We start from the raw sequence: 25,706 nt of genomic DNA, 5'->3' as shown, positions 1-25,706 counted from the left end.
AAGCGCTCGGGATGTTGATGAAATTCCCGTTTTCAAATGCATTTGCAAATGTTTTATGCAAATGATTATTGATGTTTCGGTAGTGACTCATAACTAATTTGACTAAATTGAGTAAGATCGATTTGAATCAATATGAGTCGATTTAGTCGATTTGAGTCTATATCGAATTTTGAAATTATCACAGTCTCGTGCATTTTTCTATATCAATCAACCAGCCAACCAACCAATGTTGAATTTTTTTAGAGATGAAAAATGATTTTTCTTCAATACCTAAAGGTGGAAATTTCTCATAGTGAAAATTCTCGGGATAATTCGGATGGAGGATGTAATTTCGCATCGAATAGAGCTTGTTTTGCCCTTTAATTCTAATTAAGAGAGAAAAGATGAATTTTTAAGACCGAGTGAATTCCTTGTAGATCACTGGGCGCTTCAATGTTCCCCACTTAGTTTCCGCCGGTGAAGACTTCCCACTTTAGTTCACCAATCTGCTCGATTCCCCCCACTCTATTTCTACCTCTCCTACGCCGACCCCAGCGGGATTGTAGTACCTCACCCCAAGGGAGAGAGGGCGTCACACGCAATTTTGCATGTGGGGTCGATGCCGCTGGGGTCACTCAAACCTCCAGAACCTCTCCTGAGCCTCTACTTCAGTCAATCCTCTTTACTCTCAGCCTTGTGCCCTGCCTTATTCACCGATACGGTCTCTAATGTAGTTCCGCAATCGCGGCTCAGAAAAAAAAATAAAGAAAAAAAGAATCATTTGAAAAATCAACGGGCAGAGGGAGATACTGTCTTGAATAGATCACAGGAGACCATCCTCTGTAGATAATATAGAAACCATTTTTTTTCAAATTTCTATGCGGTTTAGTCTAGTAGTAGAGATAGAGATAGAACAATCCTTTTTGATTTAAAGATCGGGAAAGATTAAAAAAATCATAGTGATTTTTTAATACAAATTTCGTGACAGAAATACCACTGAATATTGTAATGAATAATATTCAAATAATTTTTTAATAAAGAAAGGAGAGGAGGGCTCCGGAATTGCAACTGTAACTGTAATATTTTTTACAGTACAAGCTAGTGTTCTCTGAGAAGAAACAATATTAGCCGCATATTGGTCTGCTAGCTCATGTTCTTGGAATCTACCGGATTTAATCCATAATTAATCAACATCCAGCATTAAGATGAATGAAAACCTTTTTCATCACGTTCAATTGACATGCACGTATTCTCGTTTTCTTACATAAGTCCACCTCAGCAACAAACAAAGCTAGAATCACGTTTCATTGATTATGTTTTTTTTTTCTTAATGACGACGGTACAACGATTTATGAGATTACATTATTATGTACATTTAGTGTGGAACGATGGAAAAAATACGAGTAGTTTGATCACAGCCTCTTTAATACGGCAAGATAGCAACAAGTAATAATATACTCGGATATTTGTGTATCACGTGGACATACTAATAACATTGGTAGCCTCTAGTAATTTAGTAACAGTGGTAGCGAGTTTGCAAGAGACTGCTTTCATAAGGAGTCGGCTTTTTATTCCTGCAGTGTGAAGAGCAAGATGATAGACATCGGCAAAAAACTGAAATTAAAAAAATTATTTAATGGAATGGAATTTTTTTTGAAGTTGGCAAGGAGAGACGGCGAGTGCAAGGATGATTATGATTACCTCATTATCATATTGATCTAACGGTTTATCAGAGAACTCAGATCCCACTTCGGTACACTGAATGAGCGTAGTTTGAAGGGGCGTCACCAGTAGCATTATATTAGATCGCTCCTTAGCGATACATCCGTGTAATTCTTTGATTTGCATGACAATTTGTCTGGCAGTGCCAGCTGCATTCCACCGAGACCATGCGAACATGTAGGCTGTGCAAAGTAGTCCCATGCATGCCTGAAGGTGTCTCTCAGTCACTGGATGCTTAACTGGTAGACCTTTGACGTAACTAATTGCATCTCTGTCCGGAAACAAGTCACAACCACCGGCCCTCATTTTCTACGATGATTTTTCATCCATTAGTCCATGGAAAGGGATAATGTACTTATTCAGATGGTACTTTACTCGAATAAGGTGATTTAATTTCATGTATTTGCCGACTAGGTCCTGCAGTGCTGCAGTGCCTCCGCCTGCCAAGGAATGGAGACAGACTGAGTCCTCCTGTCGATTAGTTAATTGCCCTCATTGAGTTGAATAATGAAACGAAAGAATTTAGAGTGACCACTGAGAGAGTAAAAATGCTAATTCGGATGAATTATGTGTGTTATGTAAATTTGATTTCCTCTTCAATTTCCGATGTGTATCGCTGATTATTCATTCAAGAAATCGTGTTGTAATATCACGACTTCTTGTTACTGACCGATCGTCAGTCGTTAGAGGCATTTTTCTTTTTTATCATTATCGGAAATGGAAAATATTCTTCCTGTTTGCGGGTAATTGGAAATGGTGGGTAGAAAAAATTTCCTCACTTTGACAATGAATTCAACTTGGACGATAGCCGCGGAGATGGTGAGCACTACTCCACCGGCCTTTCCGGTTTCCGGCCTCAGTTCCCAACTCTGAAAAGGGAGATTGACAAATTTGTAACCAGCAAGACCGTGAACTCCCAGTCTGCCTGATCTGAATGTGATTATCTGCTTTTCCTCATTGTATTTAATATCGTGAACGTCTTGAGTTGACCAAATCCTTCTTTCTGGGATCCAATGGGCAACCAGCGGTGGCTCCAACCACAAAACCGAATCTGGAAGTCTAAGTCATTGTTTTATCATTCGCTCGTTCCGATAAAAATTCTGGTGAGACTATAAACAGTATAATACTACTGGAGGGTTATGAGGACTAGTTTCTCCATGGCGGCCTCCAAGGCCTTTATCTCGGCTTCGATTATTTCCGGAGTTCTCTCAGCATCCGGCGCTGGCGGTGGTGCTTTATAGGGTCTCGAGAAAGCCACAAAATTCAATTCTTTTGGTAGTTGGACTGAAAATTATGAATAAATACTTTTGAAGCGCATGTACTTGGGCATGCTTGATTCAGCTGTCTAAGATAACCTACGAGTGGTTAGAAAAATATCGCGTCTCATATCCTTGGGCTGTGGTGGTTGGTAAATTAAATCAATGTGGAAGACACCTCCTAAGATGGCATATTTTCGCAGATTTATCTCCGTTTTTTCACATCTTGTAAATAATAATTTTCGCATTTCTTTTCTGTTTTCATCTAGATACAAAATAAATAGTCAACATTTTTACCAATTTTTACCAAATACATTTTCTATGTCTTCTCGAGTAAATAAATCATAGATATATGAATTGTTCAGCTGTTTTTGGAATGGTGAAATTCAATTATCCGTAAATTTCGATTCTAAGTGAGGTCCCGATCAAGTTTTGGCGTAATAAATTGGTTTATCTCCTATATCTCATTCCATAAGCATCCACAAGAATAAATGTGTTCCTCAAAAGAGATACCTTCTTTTTGCAATACAATCTCGTCAGGAGTTGGTAAGTAGGGCAGTGGTTCCGGCTCCCCTTCTGGTTCACTTTTTTTACTCCTGCCAACCGCTGCTGCCTGTTTTTTCCCCCCTTTCCCCTTTTTCTCCTTCACAAATTGGGGGGGATTCAATAAACGCTCTACTATAGCTTTCTTCTCCTCCAGTCTCAATTTCCTACCCTCTACTTGTTCCTCACAAATTTTCATCTTTGTTTCGTACTCATTTGATGTGAATGTCAGAAGATCTAAGAAGGGAAAAGACCAGTGAATTAATCATTTATAATTATCATTGTCGGTCTCCATCTAAAAACCAGTTAGTCTCATGCGTCACAAAAAAGTAACTGTTGAGGAAGAAGACGAAACAAGATAAACATCTTGTTTATTAATTTTCCCTGAGTACCTTCATTTGTGTGATACTCTCTGGGCATTTCTGGTATGGAAAAAGAAGGACTGAGATCAGAGTAATGATCGTACTGGACCCAGAGACCTCTCATCGCCATCGCATAACAATCCATGTCGGCTGGCATTTTCACGGTTAGATTCAATTCTTTGAAAATGATTTCGATCGATTTTCTGAAAGCCAAGCGGAAATCCATGATATCCCTTTATATCAATCAGTAGCGGCGACAGTAGCCACGCGGGCGGTGTGTGACTCCGGCGATCACCCAAGCTAAGCAACGCTCAGTTGGGTTAGTACTTGGATGGGTGCCCGCTTAGTCACACCCATCGGCGTGTAGACTGCCGCCGTCGGGCACGGGTGCGGAGAGCTGGTGTGTTCACCGAGTTAGTGTGACTGATGAACACAGCAGAATCCCCGCAGTACCGGCCGGCTGCGCTACTGAGGTTTTACATGGTTTCCCTCAGTACACGCCAAATGGGCGCAGTACAGAAAGTCGGCCCATGCTACCGCAAAAATAATGAGAAGATAGTAGGAGAGGCTAATGAGAGGATAGTAGGAGAGGCTAAAGGCTAAGACGAAGGGGCGCCTATCAAACCATGGTAACAATGGTAATAGGAAAAGGAAAAAATGTAAAAATAAAAAAAAAAAATATATATATATATATCAATCAGTATGTCTTCAGAAAAATGAAGGATTTTTTTTTCAAATCGACAAATGGTGAAAACAATGTCAGTGTAAGCGAAAAAGTCAAATGGTTATGAAAAAGTTTCATAATCGTCAATTACCTGTCTCTCTCAGCGACCTGCTTAATACTGATTGGTAGTTGAATAAGTGCCCAGACACAGCAAATTAATTCATTGGATTGTTTAACATATCGTGCATTCTTCAAATCCTCCCTTATCATATCCCACTCGATGTGCCTGAGTAATCGATAACTCGCGAGATCCATCCAGCACTTGAGTCCCTCCCGAAAAGTACTTCTAATCCCTCTGCACTCGTCAATGTATTCTTCCGAGACCATAATGGAAAAATCGATAATATTATCCAACTTAGCGAGCAGCTGTGAAATGACAAATTGAAATTACATGATGAAAGAGCCATTTGAAAAAACTCACATAAGTTACAACTTGGCACTTGGTTGTAATGTTCAACATCGATGCCTCATCGTATTCCTCATTCCATAGAAATAAAAAAGTATTCAACTGAGAGAGTATAGTAGGATCTGGAAGCCCGTCACAAGTCATGTACCGTAACCACTAGAATTACACAACATTTAATACAAAATGTCGATTCGATTTTCTTTTGCACAAAAATCTCTTTACTTCTTCTTCCTCTGTTGACTTTACAAGATAGTCCATGTAAGTTTTTTCATTATTATAGATAACGCGAGAAGTTTCTTCAAGGTGGGCTTTTCGCTTTCCTCCTTGCTCTATTTCCACCTGCAGATGCCTCTCTGAATTGCACTTTTCCAGACGGATTTCTTCTTGCATGTCCTTTATCATGACATTTCTGAAGGCATGAAATATGGCATGAGCCTACTTTATTTCCTGTATAATTTCACCAATGATGAATTTGCATGAGGTTTACTTATAGAGATTGAAGTGTTTATAAAGATTTTCCTCTTTAGAATTTGGCAATTGAATGGTGTGGGAAATCAAATCGATTGAAAATTTCATATGATATTAAAATGAAATGTTTAAAATAATGAATTATGGTACAAGGGAATCAAGACGACAGTATCAATTTAATATATAAACCAATGAGATTTAAATATGCAGGTTGGTGGAGAAGAACAAATATTATAAAGGATTTGGTAAAAATATGTCGTGGTGATTGAAAATTAGTGAGTAATGTGAATTTACTCAAAGAATTATACCGTTCTTCAATTCTCTGCACTTTTTCCTTAACAGTTTCTGCGTAACTTCGAAAAAAAGTGATTGCATCGAGGGAATCAGCATACATGATTGCAATGTATTATGTAATCCAAAGTGTTGATATAAAGGGATTATGACTTATGGATAAAAACGAGTAATCACTCGGAAGCACAAGTTTAGATCGGTAGAATGTTTGAAAATTGACTGGAGCGTTTCAAATTTAACACCCCATCGGGACGAGCTGTTCCGCTATAGTAGTTTCACACAGGGTGGGGAATGAATTGCGGAAATAGAATAGAAATCGAGGATGAGGTAGCATGCGAAGTAAACACGAACGAACTCAATTGCTAAAGTTTTCGACAGGTTCCTCCTAATTTCGAAAGATATCTCTTGGAGTTAGGCAATCTGGATAACATTTTTCAAATTTCTCACCTCTGTTTCTCTGTTTCAGCAGCAATCGCTGCTGCCGAGCGAGTTTTTTCTTTTTCGGGCTCCTTCATCTTATTTTTTTTCTTCTTTTTAGATTTCTTTGTTGCTAGTATCGGCTGTGAAAATTAATGAAAGCCATCAGTCTATATGAAGAATGAAGTAAAATTTGTCAAGATGTCACCTGTAACTCGCGCCACTCTTGAATCTACAACGAAATTATTGACTCTTATTTGAAAAAAATATATTTATATTAATTTTCTTTGCCTTAATATGGGAAAATATACAAGTTTGGAAAACCGGGACACCGTCTTCGGCTTCTTGGGGAACTTGGTGGTAACTACATCTGGTTCATATTCATCGTACAGTACTTCTGAGATAACCGATATTTCGTCAAATTCAATCCACTCATCGCTGCCTTCGGCATGCTCCATTTTCTCTCCTCAATTATAATTTGCGCCAAGAACTTTTAGCAAATTCTCCACCTTAGAATATGAAGTTGAAATGGGAAGATTTATTCATTGGAGTGGACTAATTCAATATCAATCAACATCATTAAAAATAGTTATTTTGTTTACTGTGTATATACGTCAATGTGTAAATTCACACTTATATAATCAATCAAAACCTCAATTGGGTAAATCATTGCTGGGAGAAAATGCTATTATAAAATCTACAATATCTGCGTATTTTAATTAATCGGCATGTTGAGTTTTACATGATTGCTTAATCTCAACGAATCGTTATTCTTATTACATTTTTGGCATCTTGAATAATCACAAGGCTATTGACGCCTGGGAGAAACCCCGGTTTTCTCATAAAATTATCAACACAATAATTAGTTTTGTATCAAATAATCTCGCCAATCTTTTACCTAGCATTTAACAAGTGCAAATGTGCGTCAAACACAACTAATTATAAAAATGTTTTTTTAATGTATATACGGTATAAAGGCACTCAGGCATGTCAGTCTACAAAATGTGATAAAAATCAATGAATGAGATTCAATGAAACATCGCAATTGATTTTCTAATTACTACTGGAAGAAATAGTACCACAGAGTCGTGTAGATATCCGGTTCTTCAAGAAGCTCAAAACGTTGATGCACGTCGCCATATTGTAAACTCTGGAACAAAAGAATATGTTGATTTATCGAACAAGTTACTATGCGTTAATCTCGATTTTAAATCACTTGTTTTTTTTTTAAACCAATAGAAACAATATGGTTTCGAAGAGAAAGGCTGAATTAGATTTATTTTAGGATACAAGTTTTGAATTTTTAATTTTAAATGATAACTCTCCATTGAAATTTTCTGATAACTTTCGCCGGAAACATTAACAGTGATGGTAGATATTTTCCAAATGTTTATTCATGAATATTCGTGCACTTTGGCCCACAGCAATGCATTTAAATGAGCAGAGAAGTCTCGCATCACTTCCTGCTCATTCACTCACCAATAATGTATGATTCATTTGGCTCATTCGACGTTTAGGTTTTGGATGTTGAAGGTTTGATGGGTTTGATTTCTGTGCATAACTGATAACGATATATCGATTGTAAGTTCTTCCAGCATATGATATAACGAGTGAATAGCTTGAAAAGCGTCTTTGTCAAGTTGAAAAATATTTGAATAATAATTAATATTAATCGATTATTTCTCAATTAGATGAACAAGGTCGATCCCTTATATTCGATTCCCGCATTCTATGCGGGAAAAAGTGTTTTCATAACTGGGGCGAGTGGATTTATGGGGAAAATTCTGATGGAGAAGTTGCTGCGTTCGTGTCCAGATATAAGAGAAATTTTTATTCTCGTGAGAGGCAAAAGGGGAGCTGGAGTGGATGACAGACTTCGAAAGATGTTGGCACTTCCGGTAAGTCTTAACCATTTAAGATGAGATTAATTTAAAAAATGTAATGGATCTCTTGTATGCGTCTCAAGGTGTTTGATAGATTGCGCAAGGAATGCCCATCGGCTTTTGACAAAGTAATTCCAATCGCTGGGAATACTGCAGAGGAGGGTCTGGCAATACCGGATGTCGAGAGGAGGGTTCTTATCGAACGAGTTTCAGTAATTTTTCACGTGGCCGCTAGTGTCAGATTTGACGATAGTTTAAAAGATGCAATTTTTCTTAACACTAGGTCTACCAGGGACATATGTATCATTGCCGCTCAAATGAAAAATCTCAAGGTAAATTTCTCAAGTGATTTCCCAATTAGGATATAAATATAATCTTTGCAATTATAATGGCTAACTCTTAGGTCTTTGTCCATGTGAGTACGACTTATTGTCAAGCTGATAAGCCAGACGTTGAGGAGAGAGTTTATTCCTTTGATGTAGATTGGAAGAAGGCGATAACAATTGCTGAGAAGGTGGACGCTGAACTTCTCAAACCGCTCACGGCCAAGTACTATATTATTAAATCTATATCGTTGAAATTAATTTGATCAACTCATTGTTTTTAGGTACCTAGACAATTTTCCAAACACCTACACTTTTACAAAACGGCTCGCAGAACAAATAGTCTCCGACTACTCCCACGTCATTCCTTGTGTCATCTTCAGGCCATCAATCGTGATATCATCGTTGAGCGAGCCCATAGCCGGATGGATCGACAACTTTAATGGTCCAGTGGGGATGATGATCGGGGGTGGCAAGGGTATTCTCAGAATTCTCTTCGGGGACGAACGTCTTAATGCTGATTTCATTCCTGTGGACATTGCCATCAAGGCTATGCTAACTGCCAGTTGGAAGCGTGGACTCATACCGTATGAATATTTTTTTTTTTTAGCAAAAAAAATTCGATGCAGATTTATTGAAATTTTATTAAAGTGAAAATGGCGAGAAAATAATGGAAGTAATTTAACCAACACTAAAACTTTTAGTTTGACTATTCTCATTATTCACTAACCAAATTCATCTGAATTAGGAAACTATTATTTTTCAGGATAACTGCGGATAAATCTGTGCACGTGTACAATTGTGCGTCAGCTGACGTCAAAAGTGTTTCCTTCGAGGAACTCAATAACATGGGAATGCGTGTAATTCATGAGTATCCGCTGGAGGGTAATATCTGGCGTCCAGGAGCATTTCACACAAAATCCAAAACAGTGTACTACATATTAGTTCTCCTACTTCATCTTCTGCCTGGGATGGTCGTAGATGCAATTATCAAGTCTACTGGACGCAAGCCGATGTATAGTTGATTTGTCTTTTTTTTTTTTCACAAACCCATATAGCAAAATGTGTCGTTAACCACGTAAAACATCTAATTGACAAGCGACTGCCGATAATTTGGCGGATTGTTGAGCCCGGGATGATGAACACCAATTCATAATTTTTGTCAAATAATTTGTTTAGGCTGGTGAACCTCCATAGAAAAATCTACAGTGCAAATAGCGCTCTTGCATACTTCCTCATGAATCAATGGAACTTCCAGAATGCGAAAATGAGGAGCTTATTGAGCGACGTACCACCAGCTGATGTTGATGATTTCGGTTACGAATATGCTAGTTTTGATGTAAATCTCTACTTCAAGTAAGTTGTTATGCCCCAGATTTTGGTGAATTAGTTTATTGTTAAATATTTGAACATCTAGCATTGTTAACGTGACACTTGTCAGCATAACTATGCTGGTCAAGTAATGATATACAAACAATTATGTATTTAAGAGGCTGTTTGGGTATGCAAAAGGCAGATCCAAATCGGGCTCCGACATGTATTAGTTGTAATCTTTGCAATCAGTCAGATGACATAATTAAAGTAATAAACTCGTATAATTAAATACCTATAAATTATTGGTGGGAGTTGTTCCTTCGAGCCTAGAGCCTACAATAAATATAAGTACCCCTCACGCTGGGTGCAACAAAGTCAATACTCAATTATTTCAAGACAATAATCATTTGACGATTATCTTTCAATTTTCTTTGCAGACAGTGTCTGATTGCCGCCAAACAATATCTGCTAAAAGAAGACCTGGCTAATCTACCCGCGGCGAGACTCCACTATGAAAGGTGAGTAAAAAATTTGCGAAAAATCTGTCACCTCTCTGAATCAATATTAAAAAAAGAAGGATGGATTAAGGAGATAACGTCTGACAATACAATCACTTTGGAATGCACAAAAGATCCTAGTGCTTCACGAGAAAAGTCTCATTCCTTAATACATCTCAAGTGAATTCAAATATTGACAAATTTAATACTGAATCACGTCTACAACGTCATTTTGGTCGGATTGCGACCTTCAAAGAGATCAACATCAATCATCCAAGTGATTGTCAAAAATGCATTGCGTTATCACAATGCTCGATTTTTTCTACAGACCAGTTCCAACGCAATAATCCAATGCAATATTACGTATTGCCTTCATAACATATTTTCACGTGTAGTAAAATAATTGAGCGATAAAATGATAGAGAGAAAAATTTCAACCATCAACTTTAAATTTACCGCACAATGATAGGTGGACATTTCGCAAGAAGCGCACGCCGAACACGTTCATTGTGATAAAAATTTAAATGATAGTTGAGAAAAAAAGGAGACGTATTTAGTAAGTGAACGGTCGATGTACTTGTTTTTTTTTTTCCTATGAAAAAATGCACACTGCTGGTGTAATGAACTCCGTTTCACTGCAGGTTGACACTATACAGAATATGTCCTAGGTGAAAAGCTAGGATGGCTTTGGGTGGTGTTTGGTCGATGCCTGTAGTGTCGTTAACTGAGAAAACTGGGTCAAATGCTATTGCATGAGGTCATTGCACGTGATTCTTTAGGCGAATTCATCAATGAAGAGGGCATAGTACTATCTACTGTACAACCGAATTAAATCATCTACACATAACATACAGGAAATAATGGCCGGATGCAATACATATCCATTACGATATGAGAAGACTAGTGAGATCTAGTTTCACAGCGATCAGTAATGTGGTGAATCACCAGGTGACCTTCAATCAGGGGGAATTCCAATTGTCTTTGGTTTTTTCATATATTCCCATAGTTTTACTCTGATAAACTACATATCCATTTTGGGAATTGATATTCAAATAATGTAGATACTGAGTATTATCCGGGGAAATCCTTTTCTCTCTCAGACGCGTCGTTCTTGACTTTGAAAAATGCTCAACAGGTACTATTTATAGGCTTCATTGTAAAAAAGTATCGTGATTTGCGTCATACTTTAACATATTCACAGGCGTGTGTAATATTTTTTCTTCTCTTAATAGAGATAAAAAATTTCTGATTTGTACGAGTTTACAAGCAATTCATGAAATATTCGAAGAGATCGACGACCACTTTTCGAGTGATCCTTGAAGTGATCCAATCGTTTTTTATAGCTAGCAGATGATATCCCTTCCAGGAACCGGTTGGAAATTAGTAGGACCTTCATCGCCACTCATCCGCCAATGCGGGGCGAATTTGTTCATACTTTTAAAATAGGTAGCTTACCATTACATGACATTGCATTTGTGGCTCTAATAATAATAATAATAATAAGCTACATATTTTTTTAAAAGGGGAAAAAATTTCTTTTTTCCTCTTTTTTTTTTTCATTACTTTTTAATGTCCATTCAAGTGCTTTACGCGGCAAAAATTTGATCTCAAAAACAAAAAAAGATGTTCGATAGATGGTCCATCCGGGCCTTAAAGGGGTTTTACTACTTTTAGGCCAACGAGTATATTCACATCTTTGTTCTTTATGGATCATGGATTTCTTGTTGACGCGTCTTTCGGTGGAGATAGAACTCTGGAAAATTTATCGTCAATCATGTTAACGCATATAAATTGCGCAATTAGATTCTCACGTTGGTGGTATCTCAAGCATCATTATACATTGATGAATAGCCTTGAAGTATAACTGACAGACGATACTCCAATCACTTGAACAACGCCATGATGCACGATGAGTATTTGTTGTTGCAATTGAGAAAAGTTATTTTATTGTGAGCAGATAGAAAAGGATCAAATGTCGAGGTGAAAAGTTGTTTTGGAATGAGATAAGACAACAACTTTTTCCTGGGTATGTATTTCTGAACTCGAGGGATAGGTGTTGTCATTGCTTTTATGCAACGTACATCATTCGTGTTGTTCTGAGAAATTAGTTTCAAGATCGAAACCTCTATTCCAATCAATTCCTCACGTGTGGAAAATGAAAATGTGTTTTTTTTTTTTTCGAACTGCATTTCAATTCGAGTTCCTTCTGAGTAGTAATGAGGAAACATTATGAAAGCTTCAAGTTGATGGTGATTTTTTCATTATTCATTTAGGGATTTAGGCTTTTTTTTAAATTTAGGATATTGCAAAATTTTATTTACTCTGGTGGCATTCTCCATAAATTATTTCTTATCTAAATATTATCTGATATTCGCATTAAAATGTCTATTAATAATACTTACATAATATTATGAAATATCTAATGTAATTAATGAAGAGAGACCAATGAGTACACTAAATGGATTTGTTGTGCGTGATAAATTATTTGTAGGATGGTATGGATCGACAAAATCTTCAAGACGTTCTTTGCAGCCTTCATCATTTGGATGAGTTTCCACTCTGGATTAATCAATTGGACGCTATCAACTTTAGATTCTTTTGGCACAATACTCACTAGTACATAGATACAATCACGGTCTAAGCATTGGAAAAACTTGAAATATCCATTGCATCAGGGCCACCTCTCTTTCATCAAGCAATTACCCATAAATTTACTGTTTTATGGACAAATGCATCGTGAAAATATAAAATATCAGCCGGTGGAGTTGGCATAGGTCGGGTAAATGAGCGTCAATTGTATTCCTCATGCAGCCACTTGTACTTTATGAAAAAAATGTGAAGGATATGTAAATGAACTCCATAACTCAATGTCCGTTAAGTGCATAAAAAATGGCTATTGGAATGCTTTGTTGTGAAATAAACATGCATTTAACGTTATCTGCAAAAAACGACTATCTAAATTCAAAAAGTGGTAAAAGCACTGACGCACTACACATTCACTAAGAATGTTAGCTTGCGCGGATACAAATTTACGCCCGTAAATTATGCCATCTAACATATTTCTGCAAAAATTCTAGACGAATGCTATATTTAAGGAATATCCTGTTAATAAATGTACCTCTTGTATATCACATTGCTTTAAAAATCATTCTCCAAATCAACGTATAATACCAATGAAAAAAAAATTGTTTCTATATTTGAATCTTGTAATTGGCTAAATGCTGCTACATAAATAATAAGTAAATAAATAATTAGTTGAATGTAAAAGTAAGTAGTGTTTCATTCTGGTCCCACGCAAAGGTCTACCTCCTAATTTTCAGGATAGATTTTTTCCCGGCTGTGGTTTTGTAATGATCGCGATCTGGGATTTCCTGGGACTAGATGCAATGATAATGACGTCAATGAGGTAAACCATTCTTACTGGTGCAATTATTGGATAAAATTATGTTGCGAGATCAATTATCATGTGAATAATTAAATGATAGAACGGTGCAACTGAGGGATATCGTCATTTTCCATGTCAAGATGACGTCCGCCCGAGATTCCATGGATAAGTTATGGTAAAAGATTCGAATTACGTTGAAAATTTACAACTTTCATAGTGATTTTCACGGAATTTCTTTATTGGGATACTTAATCAATTAGGAATATCTGCTTGACAGTTCAATAAAAATATTGAATTGACTGAAATTTATCTCCTTAGGGTGATTCTTCCTCTATCTAAAATTGACAAATTACTCATCATGTAGCGGATGCATCAATGATTTTCTGCCGGCTTCTTGTACACATATCAATGATGAATCAATAGCACTATCCAACTAACCATCCAGTGGTAGTTTTGGTTTCTCAGCCTCATCATACTAATTGCCATGTTTCACTGCAATTATTGTATACAAATACATGAAGTTTGCTCGGCTAGTCACGTGTGTTAGAATGGTGGGCTATCCTATATCGATAAAGAAATGAGTCAAAGCATTGAGAACATTGTGAAGAACATCCTAACAATGTGAGGATTACCGGAAAACCACAACTACCGGCTCTCTCCAACCTCCGTTTCCTTTATTTTTAATATCACTAAGAGGTGAAATTGAAAGTGTTGGATTTTATAATGGACGCGCACAGCTCAGAAAAAAACAGAACAATGAACAAGAAATAAGCTTAAAGTTTAAATTTAAAAAAATGAATATCTGTTGAATATGTGAGTATAGAGTATATTGCGATAAGATGAGGTCATGGTGGTGGATTACCAAGTGTGGCTCCATCGGCTTCATCATATTAATTGGCGCGTGCGCAGTGAGTATACCGGGAATAAAGCGCGTTTCCCCCACGCTTGTTGAATTAACACTTGAACTTTTTTTCGTTGAGCCAGGCAGAATCAAAGAGACCCGGTGAACGCAACATAGCGAGCCTCTTGGAACTTGTCTTTTATTTTCCCACCAACTGCACAACCAACATCGCTATATACCCAGTACAGTGAAACAATCAAAACTTTCATGAAGTTCTTAAACTCTTGTCAACCGACAAGAGTAAAAACCCATTGATAACGACTATTTGTGATTTTTTTTTTATAATATAATAAACATTATCGTTGTGTTAATAGTGCTAATTATAGACTTTAACTTCAACTAGTGCATGAAAAGTATTTGTCATTTTTTTAATCAATTATCTCAACCAATCCAAACATATGCCTCAGCCTATGAGCCATAAACACCTGCTGGTGTAATTCCAAGTATCTTAATGCATTAATCAAGCTGATATCATCGATAGCGAATGGCTGATTCGACAATTCACGGCCAAATCTAAAATCAACATTCATTCCAACGAGTTTTCTTCTTTATAAGTAAGTGCAATAGACTCAAACCATCCACATTTATCTGATTAATTATTTTACATATCTGTCACCTTATCGCATGTCAATATTTTTTTGCCGCTGTGGGCATAAAATGTGTTTTTTTTTGTTGAAAAAAAAAAAAACCAATAATTTCAAAGTATCCAGTAATTTAATCACTCACACTGACTGATATTAAGCATCAGAAATGGCAATAATTAACGGTTAATGATTTTCAATTCAGTATTTTCGTAGAAATAGATATGCGAAGAAAATTACCACAAAATACATAATGTAGCTTATGCACAAAGATATTGTGAAAAGAATTATTGACAAGTAACTTGACTGAGCATTATCTGCATGAATGGGTGAAAATATAATGCACCCGGAAAAAAAGTAATAATAGATAAAAAGCAGGGATACCAAATGGCACTGATGAAAATATTTTACACGCATTCGAGTAAGCATTCATCATTCATTGTCATTGATGATTATTATTTTCATAATTAAATTGCCTTATACAATTGCTCGCGAATGTGTTATTTGGTCTCTATTTCTATTTTTTTTTTTGTTTCTGCATTGAACAGATTAAGTGTCGATTCATGGAAAATTAATTCAACAAATAAATTTATAATTTCATTTCAACTGCACGCATCGATCCATCCATTAATTATTGCAACGCTCCATACAATCATCGAGTAATTAATATTGGCCTTATTCTTGAAAATTGAATGAGCCTGTTGAAATGAGTGCTACTTCATATTTATGTAAGAGGCTTGATTGGCCGATCTTCACATTCATCAGCACTAATACCAACTACTAACGTATCAGTCCACGGATGGCGGTTTCTAATCGCTGAGATCATTAAGAAAACTGAATCGTTCGAGAGACCGATATTACATAGAAACTGGTTACATCAAATCAAGCTTATATCCTTTAATTTTTCTATTCTTCTTTTTGTTTTTTTATCGCAGATAGATAATAGACGGCAGAGAGGGGAAATCTTTCATTCCACCGAAAAAATTTCGCCGTTAATGAGCTGAATTATCATCGTGATAGGTATATTACGCTCGATATTTTATCTAAACAGCCAGACCCAATGATGTGAATACTAACTTGATATTTCTCCAATTTAGGAATGGCGTCTCACGTAGAAAATGTTTCATTCAAACTTTATTACCCACTGAGCCCAACGTCTAGTATTTGTTCAGAAAGATCTACTCCGTCCCCCGATTCGGGATTAGAATGTCATCAGAGTCAGGCGAGTGATTCCAATTTTCTCCAGCTAAGATCAGAGCATCACGAGGCTAGACGAAAGAACTCAACATCATCCGATGCTTCATATGTATCTACAAATTTAAGTCACGATGGAGGTTTTTCAGACACCCCAGACGAAATGACAACACCATCTAATATCGATGACGATATTCTCGAAAAATTTGATGGCTTGGAATGTTCATCAAAAAATGCAAATTTGGACAATCCAGAAATCACACTCGACATTGTTGCGTGTCAAGATGGCTTGCAAGAGGCGAATGATGATGATGATGATGATGATGATAATAATAATGATCTACAGGAGCGAGGACCTGAGCAAAAATCAAAGTACTGTCGTAGGAAACCGTATGAAAGCTGCGAGGTTTGGCTCCAATCAATGGAAAATCAAGCCTCTTCACGTGAACTTGATTCGTCAGCCCAACAGATTTTGAGTGATCCACAGTTGAGGGACAAGATAACACCCTGTCTTGACCAGTTGACTCATGACAATCGAAGACAAAGGAGATGCGAAAATATTGAGTGGATTGATACACCTGTGAGAAGCGCCCATCCAGCCCCCACCAATCATTCGGACGAGGTGAGTAATTATTTTTTAAGAACGATTCTTAGCCATCCACATAATCCATAATCTTGATAACTTAATCGATATAATCTTGCAGAGGTCAATAGCACTTATGCCTTCCATTATTCTTCACCAGGATTGTCTTCCCAATGAAGAACAACTAATGTTTATCGATCTCCAAAAATTTCAAGCAGCACAATCAGACACGAATAATCAGCAATCATCACCCGCTGCAAGTTTGGACAATTGGTCGGATTCATCACGAAGCAGCTACAACGTTCTATCTTCGAGATCTCATAGCCGTGCTTCGAGTCGTGCCCAATCGCCTGGATCTTCGGTCAATATCGGATCACCTTTGATCTCGATTGGTAGTCCGCCCCAACACAGACTCACACCTTTTAGACAACCACGACTTCAGTCCTCGTCATCATCTTCCAGTTACTCCTTCGGGGATACCCCCAGTCCATTGAATTACTTTCAGTCGATTGATCAGAGGACTGAGGAGCAACTTGGCATGCACCTTGGAAATATCAGAACCTGCGGAAACTGTGACTCATCAAGCACAATTGTCAACAGTGACAACATCGATGATTTTAACTGCAGAATTCAGTTAATGAACGAAGTCATCAGGGACAATCGCGAGCAAGATGAAATGCAAGTTGTTCCCAAATACCAGAATGAGTCAATTACTTGCCGACTTACTAACAAGAGTTTCGAGAAGAATACTTATGATTTTTCAAACCAAATGTGTCCCAATAGTGATTATGATCTTGGAAATACTGGAATTCTCATTAAATCAGCACAGAATAATCTCATTTATACTGATTATACATATACCATCAATCAGAGTGTCGGGAGTAATTTGCAAGTGGGTGAAAGTGATGAACAGACATTTGCCACCCCAGATCCCGTTGTTAATTTTGGGGCTGAACTTGAAGATATGGCTGTAACAAGTTACAATTCACAAAATAGTGGGGATTCACTGATGTACCTGAACCAGAGTCCAGAGCTCAATTGCTTATCGGATTTAGAGCAAAATTACAATATTCAGCCCGGAGATGTCGGACACACACAGCAGCAATTCGCAGATTCTGAACAGCCTTCAACTTCTACATTTGACTTTCCAATACCGAAACCAGTTTCGCAATATAAATCAACCAATTCTCGAAGGTCAGTAAAATAAATTAATATGGCAAATCAATGAGCAGGTTTTCAAGACAATATATATGCGATATAACAACCGGTGTCCTCTTTCTAGAAATTCATTTAGGAAAACTTCACCATGGACATTGCTCAACCTTCCCGCGACATCATCAAGCGAAACATTAAAAGCCCAAGTGGATCCTGAAGAAGTGGAATACGCCATGAAGTATCTTTTGAAGAAATCGCCGGAGCAATTAATGATGCCAGATGAGAATGGCGAGGAGGACCAGGATACGTAAGTATAGCAACTTGTGAAAGTTCAAATTTTCAATATGTTCTCAAACTATAGGGTAATTGTCACAGGGTGCTGATGCGTTTGGTAAGCAGTCCTGCATCGTTCGAACTAGAGAAAGGGTGTCTGGCACCGATGGTAGAGCGCCTTGGACAAATTCCTAATGGTCTTTCCAAATTCAATAATCGAGGAGAAGATGCTTTATACATAGCTGCCATTAACTGTCCTCAGACACCCCATGTTGCCGGATATCTGGCGGCAGCTATGCTTCAAAAGGGAATTGATATTAGCCAGAGATTATATCAAACTCGGGTGAGCATAGATTACGATAGATCCGTATTCGTGGCTGTGTAGATCAAGTTAAATAAATCTATAATTATGATACAATGGTACAATGATTTCTTTTGTGAATATCAGTGAGTAAAATTTTCATCCGGCAATGAATCAATAAGATAATGTGAATTATAATGCAAATGCTTGATATGTGCAGGGTGACACACTGATTCACGCACTTGCCTCTCACGGCGAGACACACAAATCTGTACTAGCTGAATTGCTATCTTTGAAAACCACTCAAGGAAATTCTGTATTCGATTTATCGAAATGTAATTATGATGGAAGGACACCGTTGCACGTGGCAGTGGAATCTCACGATCCAACTGGCGCCCAAAACGATTCAACGTCCATCGTACAATTACTCCTTGAAAATGGATCAGATCCCAATGTCAGAGAAACAAAGCATGGCAACACCGCTCTTCACCTCGCCGTTTCTTTATCCAGTGATCCAAGTTTAATCCGTGTAAGCAAGAATTCGTGACAATATCATTATTATCCAATCAACGTACATTTATCATATAAATATATTTCACTTCAGTTGCTGTTAATGGGGCGAGGCTGCGAGACTGTCAATGTTTTCAATCGAAACAGAAATACTTCTTTGCATATGGTTGCGGCCATGTCTGACAGATTAAGTCGGCAAGTTCAGAAAGATATTTGCTTGGCATTGATCAACGCCGGAGGATTGACCAATATTTCCAATGGTCAGGGGAAAACCCCTTTAGCTCTCGTATCTTTTGAGCGAAAGGAATTCATCCGAAATATCTTTCAGGGGAGGGAACTAGATTTCTTATAATTCAAATAATGTCATTATATTTATGTCCTTACTCTCATCACTCTTAATATTTTTCATATTCTTCTGTTTAACACCAAAGAGACAAATATGTATATAGCAGTAGGCTTCAAATTTTTGTATATCGAGTAATACATATTATCGATTATAGATACCTTACAATATACCTGAAATATGCCTGAGTTGAGGATAACCAAAGACGTGCGGATTGAACTTCCGCGAGATTAAATATTTTAATTTCATCCATTAATAAATCATAATCAGGCGCTAAGATTTTTGAATCAATGGATGATTCCATGAAGACTGAAAATTTAAAGGATTGAAAGTTGAAACGGTGAATCTAGAGTATATAAATTAAGGGATATAATTATACGATAATGATTCTGCACTTGTGGGTGATGGTACAAATGTTTTGTAAGGCATTTATATATACTGGTCATACTAACCATAAATTTTAATCATTATAATTTTTTGTAAATTTTAAATCCATTAAAACGAGAGTATACTTGAAGAAATGCAATTTATTATTTCAATTAATTTTCCCCCAAGGGTATCGATTTGATACTTGAATTTATGATATACGTTGTGAAGAAATCCAACAAAGAAAAATGTTATCTTGTACGGAAATGAATTCCAACAAAGGTTTGGCTGTGGTCAGTTGTAGAGTTCCGCTCTTGGAGAAGCTTTCCGGCGCGGTACAATTCCAGCCTATTTCATCAATCTGCACGCCGAGCTAACGAGTGTAAACATCAGCGTTTCAACCCAATACAATTTCTAATCCCTCGTATACGTTCGTTTTAATACTACCAAATAAAAAATACCACCATACCCCGTCACTCACTATCAAGGGCGGCATCAAAGATACGTCAATCATAATTTAGTTTATCCGATAGATGTGCGAAGAAAAATAATTCTTTATTCCTGACTGAGTGAGAGTCAGTGGTGGACGCAAAACGAATAGTGACTCAGCGGGTTATTCTTAACAGGAAATTTCATTCAAAGTGCAAATTGTGGTGTGTGAGATAATCATCCATTTATTTTTGGTGAATATTTTAATCCACTATCATGTTAGGTTGTGTCAGTGATGTGCTATGCAACAGGCATTGTTTGTGGATAATTGTGATAATAAACGTACACCTCGTAATCGGAAAAAGTATAAGTGAATCTTGTTGGCATGAGAATGGCGAAGTTGTCCAGTGCAGATGTACAGGGAATGAGGTGAGCGAAAAATATAATTATTCATGATATTATACTGCCTCCCGTCTTTTTTAACTATATTACCGCGTTGGAAATTATCGAATAATCCCCTGATATTATTATTGATATTTCCGATTAATGTTCAATTTCCAGCAATTAACCCTGCCTGAAACCTTCAATTACAAATACCTGACAAAATTGGCGATCTCATCCTGCCTTTCAGTGAATTTGCAATTTGACAGTCTCCAGCACGCAGAGAACATTCGCGATCTAATAGTGGAGAATATCACCGGAAGTTTGTTACTCCACCCTATGCTGATATCGAGGTACATGAGGACTTTTGTGATAAGGAACGTCGGTCAAATACCAGAGATCACTCATGAAATGTTAACGAGTATCATGAGCATCGAGGAGTTTATAATTGAGGACACAAGGATTAGAATTTTCGACGAGACCTTCCAAGGCATCAACGTAACAAATTTAATTTTTAAAAATGTCACGGTAGATGCATCAATGGGAATTAATATCTTAGCCAATGCTAAATCATTGAAGATCATTGACACCGTAATACGAAATGTCACTGGTAACTTCAACATTGGGAGTTTTGAATCGATTGAACTTGTTAATTCCATGTTTGAGTTCCGGAAACCGGGGGAAATGTCGCTCCATGGATTCAAAGCAATAATTAATAATTGTACTTTTTACAATATAACAGTTAATGTTGTGACTCAGACGAAAATTGAGATGAAAAATAATTGCGCAGATGGAAAGAGTTTGCTGAGACTTGATTCTAAAGTTATTAAGAGTATTGGAAATAAATCTCCCAATGAGATAAATTTACCCAAAAACACTACAGCAGATATACAGACTCACAATAACACTGTATGCATCGCTGCCAATTGCAAATGTCCGAGACATTTTTATCGCAATTGTCAGACTATTATGAATATCAATATCTCCCTCGGTATTATTCTGATGTTTATCTCTTATCTCTTGTAAGACGATTGGATTATTTCTATAAAAAGTAGCCATACTTATTTGCGCGAATAAATTATCAACTTGCTTGTCAGTGAATTTTCTTTCGTTTCTGTGTAATTGATGTTTTTTTTTTTTTTCATGTATCTTCCAAATTTTTACCTATTGTAGGATTTCGAATATATCTACACCGTATTTTTTAAACACATAAACACAAAAAGGCAAAAAAATGGCAGAATTAAATTCGACTAATTTGAAAGACTCGACTGGTAAGCGGAAAAGAGGAAAAATGAACTTTGAAAAATAAGAACATACCTAGGTTGTGGTTTCATTCCAAAGTCCGGATGATTCCATATGAAGCTCTACGCCATTAACATGAAGGGCCAATTCTTGCCTCAAATCATTGATTTCTTGCATCATTACACTATTATTCTCCTCCAAACGATTTATCGTCTGTTGACAGAGACGAATCTTCTTCTCCTGTTCTGTTTGACGGCTCGTGGATGTGAATTTTTCTCTTGGTGCACATGTCCCTGAATTAATTGATTCTCATTACGATGAGCACATTTGATAATTTCTAGTTGGTAAGAACTACTCACCAACGGTCTTCTGTAATTGTTCACGAAGTTTATTTCCACTTAGCTGGATCCTACGTATTTCGTGGGCATGTTGATCCTCCCTTGATTGCATCTGCTTCTTCAACTTCAACGCCTGCATGCCCAATAATTGAATGATATTTTATGAAAGGTAACAGTACTGCAGTCAAATAATTACATACCTCTTCTCTTTCACGTTTCACTTCTCGGCTTAAATTATTGACTTTAACTTGTAACTGACGTTCTCTCTCCTGCATTTCGTTCAGAGCACTGTCTTTCTTCAGAATCACCTCCCTCAGTCTTTTTATTTGATTCTAATTGAAAAGATATTTTAGAGTTTCATCATCAGATATTCCATAATCGAATTGTCAAGTGGATCCGTTATTGAGTTATTGTGTGAAATTTTTTTGTTGAACGAAACAATGAAATACGAGAATTAGATGAAATTTCTGATTAGTATATTTTATATCTAGTGGTTAGAAAATTGGGCGCGAAATCTCAATTGGACAGTTTATTCTATCCTTATCGAATACCAATCCAGAAGGAATTAAGTTGGGAATAAATAGTTGGATATAGATTGACGTAAAAGGTGAACAGTATAATAAAATGTAATACTGGAATCTTACGGAGAGGCTACTGTTATCACTGGATATCCTACTTCTCTCTTCTTTCAGAGTTTCGTGTAGTCTCAGAAGGCCTCTGTGTTTGTGTATTAAATGCCATGTCGCATTGATTAGAATAACAAATGAATTTTTTAATCCTTCGAAGGATTTCAAGTCATCTGCATTTATGAACAAAGGAATGCCATCAAAAGCCTCTAGGTCCTGTCAAATAAAAACAGAATATGTTGATAATATAATTCCATAGTCCTCAATATTCGTATCAAATTGATTAAAATGTGTTGGGATATACCTCCGAAAGAGCACCAATAGCCTCGTAAAAATTGTCCACTGTACAAAATTCCATTAGATACTTATTCTGTTCAAGAGCGTTTCTAATTCTCCTCATAGCGGCCACACTGTCCCCATTAGCTGACATTATCAATGCTGGAAAATTGAAGTACAGGAATACACTACATGCTTCCACCGTGAACGAGATGCAGATTCATTGATATGGACAAGATAATTGTAACAATTGGTCCTTGTAATTACTATTTCCCTCTGTTATTTCAGAGATTATCGGAAAAAAACCTAGAATTCATTATTTTTGCCCTAGAAGGCATAAAAAACGACATAATCGTGATTTTTGAAAAAATTTTAAAAATTGCGATTATCTCGTTTAAAAAAATAAATCACTGATGTATTAATTAAAATAAAAAAAAACACTGACTTACGTGAGAGGAGACGAGGTATTGTTTTGGAATTCTGTGATGATAAATCCCCTGGAGAGGCACGACAAATAATAGATCTTATTATTTCCTTTGATCCCACAACGGTTTTACTTCTCCCAACTCTGACGAAAATAAGCACGTTCCGCATGAGGGCTTGTGGCGATGTGATTGCACGCCACAAGATGGCGCGCAGCGGCCCAAAATTTGAAAGCTTGACGATTCGTGCCCTTTAGTACAAGGGCACGAATTACTTTTCCTAAAAAAGTAACTTTTTTTCAATTTCACGAAATACATAGTTTCGATTACCCTGCAATCCTGATACTTTTTTTTTTTTTTTAATTTTGTCTTTTTACACTTCACAAAATATCACTTCGATTCTCCGGCTATCCTCATAAGATCCTACTGAAAATTGGGGAAAATAAGACAAAATTACAGCTAATTCGTAAAAAACATGGTGGTAACTCTTCAATTCAATTATGATTGATTTTCAGCGCTAAAACGCTAATTCTCCATGAACTTCCGCATCAATGGGAATAAAAGAATGTGCAAATGATTGTTCTTTTATTGCGCATATTTGAGAGGAGTCTGCCATGAAAATTGGCAATTTCCACTTGAGCAACTCAGTATATGCTCCTATTAATATTGCCACAAGAGTAATATAAAAAAAAAGTCTTCCATCTAGTCAACTCTAATCCTGAGTGTTTAGAGTAGAATGTTGCCAAAGCCAGAGATACTAATGACACTTTTGGCAGTGTTGGTGTGTCAAGAGCCCACCGGAGACGTGAAGAATTTTTCACTGGCACGATATACTAATCCCGTGTTCGTGATGTACGGAATCCACACGGATTACCCTAGGATAAATGCGTAAATACTCCGTGTAGACCGCACACGATAAACGGAAATACTTCTTCAAAAAATGAGTCGGCTCCTGTTCCCGAAACCCGCCTCGAAATCCAAGCTTTTCCGATGGATAACATTAACATTAGGGAGAGACTTCCAAGCCCATTCTCGCGTTTCTCTCCCTGCAATATAAAGCAACATGCCATGTAACCATCATCATACCGATAATATTATACTCAAATCGATTTGGCTTCAATCAAATGAGAGTTTTGTAATGGGATCAGATCTGAGGAGTAATTCTACTTTTTTTAAATATTTCTTTCTCTTTTGTTGGCCACCTTCAAGATTCAAGATTTAAAATGACGTAAAATAACGAATAACTCGTCAATAAAATAATATTAAGATTGATTTTTAGCGCTAAAGTGCTGATTCTCCATGAACTTAGTGAGTAAAGTTAAATGAAGAGGATACACTTAAAGTTGATGGGTTTTTGATGGAGCCGTCAATCTTCCAACCCCCAAGGCTGTACATGTGGTCTTTTGAAATAAGAAAAAATGTGAAAATTTTCACTCTTCTTTAGAATATTTTTGTTGAAGATGCTTAATGGCCCTGAAAGAGAGAAATTGACGTGCGACCATTAAAGAGAGGGCATTGTAAATGAGGCCTTCTAAACGTCAAATTTCTTTCCTCTGATAAGAGTAGCATTTCAAACGTCATATAATCCGACTGTGTGAAGGCTATGACACTCTATTCAAATGGAGAATTGGAGTTTAGTTGTGATATTGAAAGGAGTTCTACTCCTTATAATCGCTTGTTATTTTCACCTATTCACCGGTATTTTTATATTTAGAATATCGTATTTATAATAGAATATTGTTGTAACAGGGTAAGAGGATATCTAACAGATTGTTGAAGTGATTGGCCATCGGCACTTGCTGTTTGAAATTCAACCATGTTGGCTGGAGTATGTTATGGAGGTAATTCCGAGGTATTGGCCAACACTAGACACGAGCCTTCAATCGACTCTCCTCATCGTTGATTGCCCTATGCAACGAAAATCCCATTATGCCACCCCATTGAGGCGTTGTTAGTTGACGTTGCAGTGACCTTAAATCCCAATATGTGTCCCGTTGCATTTCCATTTAATCGATTTTCAAGTCCTCATCTCCACTCTCCATTGAGTTTTTTTCATTTCCCTCTCACTCGCCTTTGTCACTTTGAAGCCGGTGGATCCATTGAAATGAAACTGGGTGTCGGATTGGAGGAAGGAGGATAAAGAGAGCAGTTCGCTATGGCACTCCCTTCTTTTCGCCATCTTTTATCGCGAATGAATGGAAAAGCCTTCAAAGTC

At 37.0% G+C, this 25,706-nt stretch overlaps 5 protein-coding genes across 8 annotated transcripts; 3 read left to right on the top strand and 2 right to left on the bottom strand.

Annotated features, from left to right (window-relative positions):
• Nucleotides 1-1,327: 1,327 nt before the first annotated feature.
• On the bottom strand, nt 1,328-6,290 carry LOC105273245 (axonemal 84 kDa protein-like). Of its 3 annotated transcripts, none has more exons than XM_011315555.1 (12): nt 6,199-6,290; nt 5,215-5,401; nt 5,008-5,148; nt 4,678-4,952; nt 3,893-4,065; nt 3,471-3,737; nt 3,061-3,222; nt 2,832-2,985; nt 2,481-2,760; nt 2,077-2,172; nt 1,681-2,010; nt 1,328-1,593 (listed from the first exon to the last, which is right to left on the bottom strand). In XM_011315555.1, exons 1-12 carry the CDS (start codon nt 6,264-6,266, stop codon nt 1,453-1,455), a joined length of 2,274 nt encoding a protein of 757 aa, XP_011313857.1. In that variant the 5' UTR covers nt 6,267-6,290; the 3' UTR covers nt 1,328-1,452. The 3 variants fall into 3 exon arrangements, with proteins under 3 accessions (XP_011313857.1, XP_011313856.1, XP_011313858.1); XM_011315554.1 differs by lacking the exon at nt 6,199-6,290 and adding an exon at nt 5,769-6,002; XM_011315556.1 differs by lacking the exons at nt 3,061-3,222; nt 6,199-6,290 and adding an exon at nt 5,769-6,002.
• Nucleotides 6,291-6,750: 460 nt separating this feature from the next.
• On the bottom strand, nt 6,751-23,645 carry LOC105273244 (afadin- and alpha-actinin-binding protein). Its single transcript, XM_011315553.1, has 7 exons — nt 23,519-23,645; nt 23,098-23,231; nt 22,812-23,009; nt 22,368-22,499; nt 22,189-22,300; nt 21,905-22,122; nt 6,751-7,318 (listed from the first exon to the last, which is right to left on the bottom strand). Exons 2-6 carry the CDS (start codon nt 23,221-23,223, stop codon nt 21,905-21,907), a joined length of 786 nt encoding a protein of 261 aa, XP_011313855.1. The 5' UTR covers nt 23,224-23,231; nt 23,519-23,645; the 3' UTR covers nt 6,751-7,318.
• On the top strand, nt 7,641-13,316 carry LOC105273241 (fatty acyl-CoA reductase 1). The gene is made up of 9 exons (XM_011315548.1): nt 7,641-7,749; nt 7,860-8,066; nt 8,135-8,383; nt 8,455-8,600; nt 8,659-8,961; nt 9,141-9,389; nt 9,554-9,730; nt 10,126-10,206; nt 12,677-13,316. Exons 2-9 carry the CDS (start codon nt 7,860-7,862, stop codon nt 12,807-12,809), a joined length of 1,545 nt encoding a protein of 514 aa, XP_011313850.1. The 5' UTR covers nt 7,641-7,749; the 3' UTR covers nt 12,810-13,316.
• On the top strand, nt 14,203-19,932 carry LOC105273242 (uncharacterized). 2 transcript variants are annotated; one of them, XM_011315551.1, is made up of 9 exons: nt 14,203-14,478; nt 14,555-15,025; nt 15,988-16,072; nt 16,150-16,868; nt 16,990-18,023; nt 18,112-18,291; nt 18,360-18,600; nt 18,779-19,087; nt 19,163-19,932. In XM_011315551.1, the coding sequence occupies exons 4-9, from the start codon at nt 16,152-16,154 to the stop codon at nt 19,418-19,420; spliced, it is 2,739 nt and encodes a 912-aa protein (XP_011313853.1). In that variant the 5' UTR covers nt 14,203-14,478; nt 14,555-15,025; nt 15,988-16,072; nt 16,150-16,151; the 3' UTR covers nt 19,421-19,932. The 2 variants fall into 2 exon arrangements, with proteins under 2 accessions (XP_011313853.1, XP_011313851.1); XM_011315549.1 differs by having other exon boundaries at nt 16,951-18,023.
• Nucleotides 20,066-21,688, top strand: LOC105273243 (uncharacterized). The gene is made up of 2 exons (XM_011315552.1): nt 20,066-20,635; nt 20,768-21,688. The coding sequence occupies exons 1-2, from the start codon at nt 20,483-20,485 to the stop codon at nt 21,611-21,613; spliced, it is 999 nt and encodes a 332-aa protein (XP_011313854.1). The 5' UTR covers nt 20,066-20,482; the 3' UTR covers nt 21,614-21,688.
• Nucleotides 23,646-25,706: the final 2,061 nt, after the last annotated feature.

This window comes from Fopius arisanus, unplaced genomic scaffold, assembly GCF_000806365.1.
Source record: "Fopius arisanus strain USDA-PBARC FA_bdor unplaced genomic scaffold, ASM80636v1 scaffold00005, whole genome shotgun sequence".
NCBI lineage: Eukaryota > Metazoa > Arthropoda > Insecta > Hymenoptera > Braconidae > Fopius > Fopius arisanus.
Note: the sequence above shows the minus strand (reverse complement) of the source record. Positions and strands in the feature narration are given on the sequence as shown.

Coding starts and splice junctions, on each gene's coding strand:
- LOC105273245 (XM_011315554.1), bottom strand. CDS start 5,854: ATGTATGCTGATTCCCTCGATGCAATCACTTTTTTTCGAAGTTACGCA. Junction 5,149..5,214: donor AGTCAACAGAGGAAGAAGAA/GTAAAGAGATTT, acceptor GTGTAATTCTAG/TGGTTACGGTACATGACTTG. Junction 3,738..3,892: donor AGAGTATCACACAAATGAAG/GTACTCAGGGAA, acceptor TTCCCTTCTTAG/ATCTTCTGACATTCACATCA.
- LOC105273241 (XM_011315548.1), top strand. CDS start 7,860: ATGAACAAGGTCGATCCCTTATATTCGATTCCCGCATTCTATGCGGGA. Junction 9,731..10,125: donor GATGTAAATCTCTACTTCAA/GTAAGTTGTTAT, acceptor TTTTCTTTGCAG/ACAGTGTCTGATTGCCGCCA. Junction 10,207..12,676: donor GCGAGACTCCACTATGAAAG/GTGAGTAAAAAA, acceptor AATTATTTGTAG/GATGGTATGGATCGACAAAA.
- LOC105273242 (XM_011315549.1), top strand. CDS start 16,152: ATGGCGTCTCACGTAGAAAATGTTTCATTCAAACTTTATTACCCACTG. Junction 18,601..18,778: donor AGAGATTATATCAAACTCGG/GTGAGCATAGAT, acceptor TGATATGTGCAG/GGTGACACACTGATTCACGC. Junction 19,088..19,162: donor GTGATCCAAGTTTAATCCGT/GTAAGCAAGAAT, acceptor ATTTCACTTCAG/TTGCTGTTAATGGGGCGAGG.
- LOC105273243 (XM_011315552.1), top strand. CDS start 20,483: ATGTTAGGTTGTGTCAGTGATGTGCTATGCAACAGGCATTGTTTGTGG. Junction 20,636..20,767: donor GCAGATGTACAGGGAATGAG/GTGAGCGAAAAA, acceptor TTCAATTTCCAG/CAATTAACCCTGCCTGAAAC.
- LOC105273244 (XM_011315553.1), bottom strand. CDS start 23,223: ATGTCAGCTAATGGGGACAGTGTGGCCGCTATGAGGAGAATTAGAAAC. Junction 22,500..22,811: donor GTGATAACAGTAGCCTCTCC/GTAAGATTCCAG, acceptor CTTTTCAATTAG/AATCAAATAAAAAGACTGAG. Junction 22,301..22,367: donor TGAAACGTGAAAGAGAAGAG/GTATGTAATTAT, acceptor TTGGGCATGCAG/GCGTTGAAGTTGAAGAAGCA.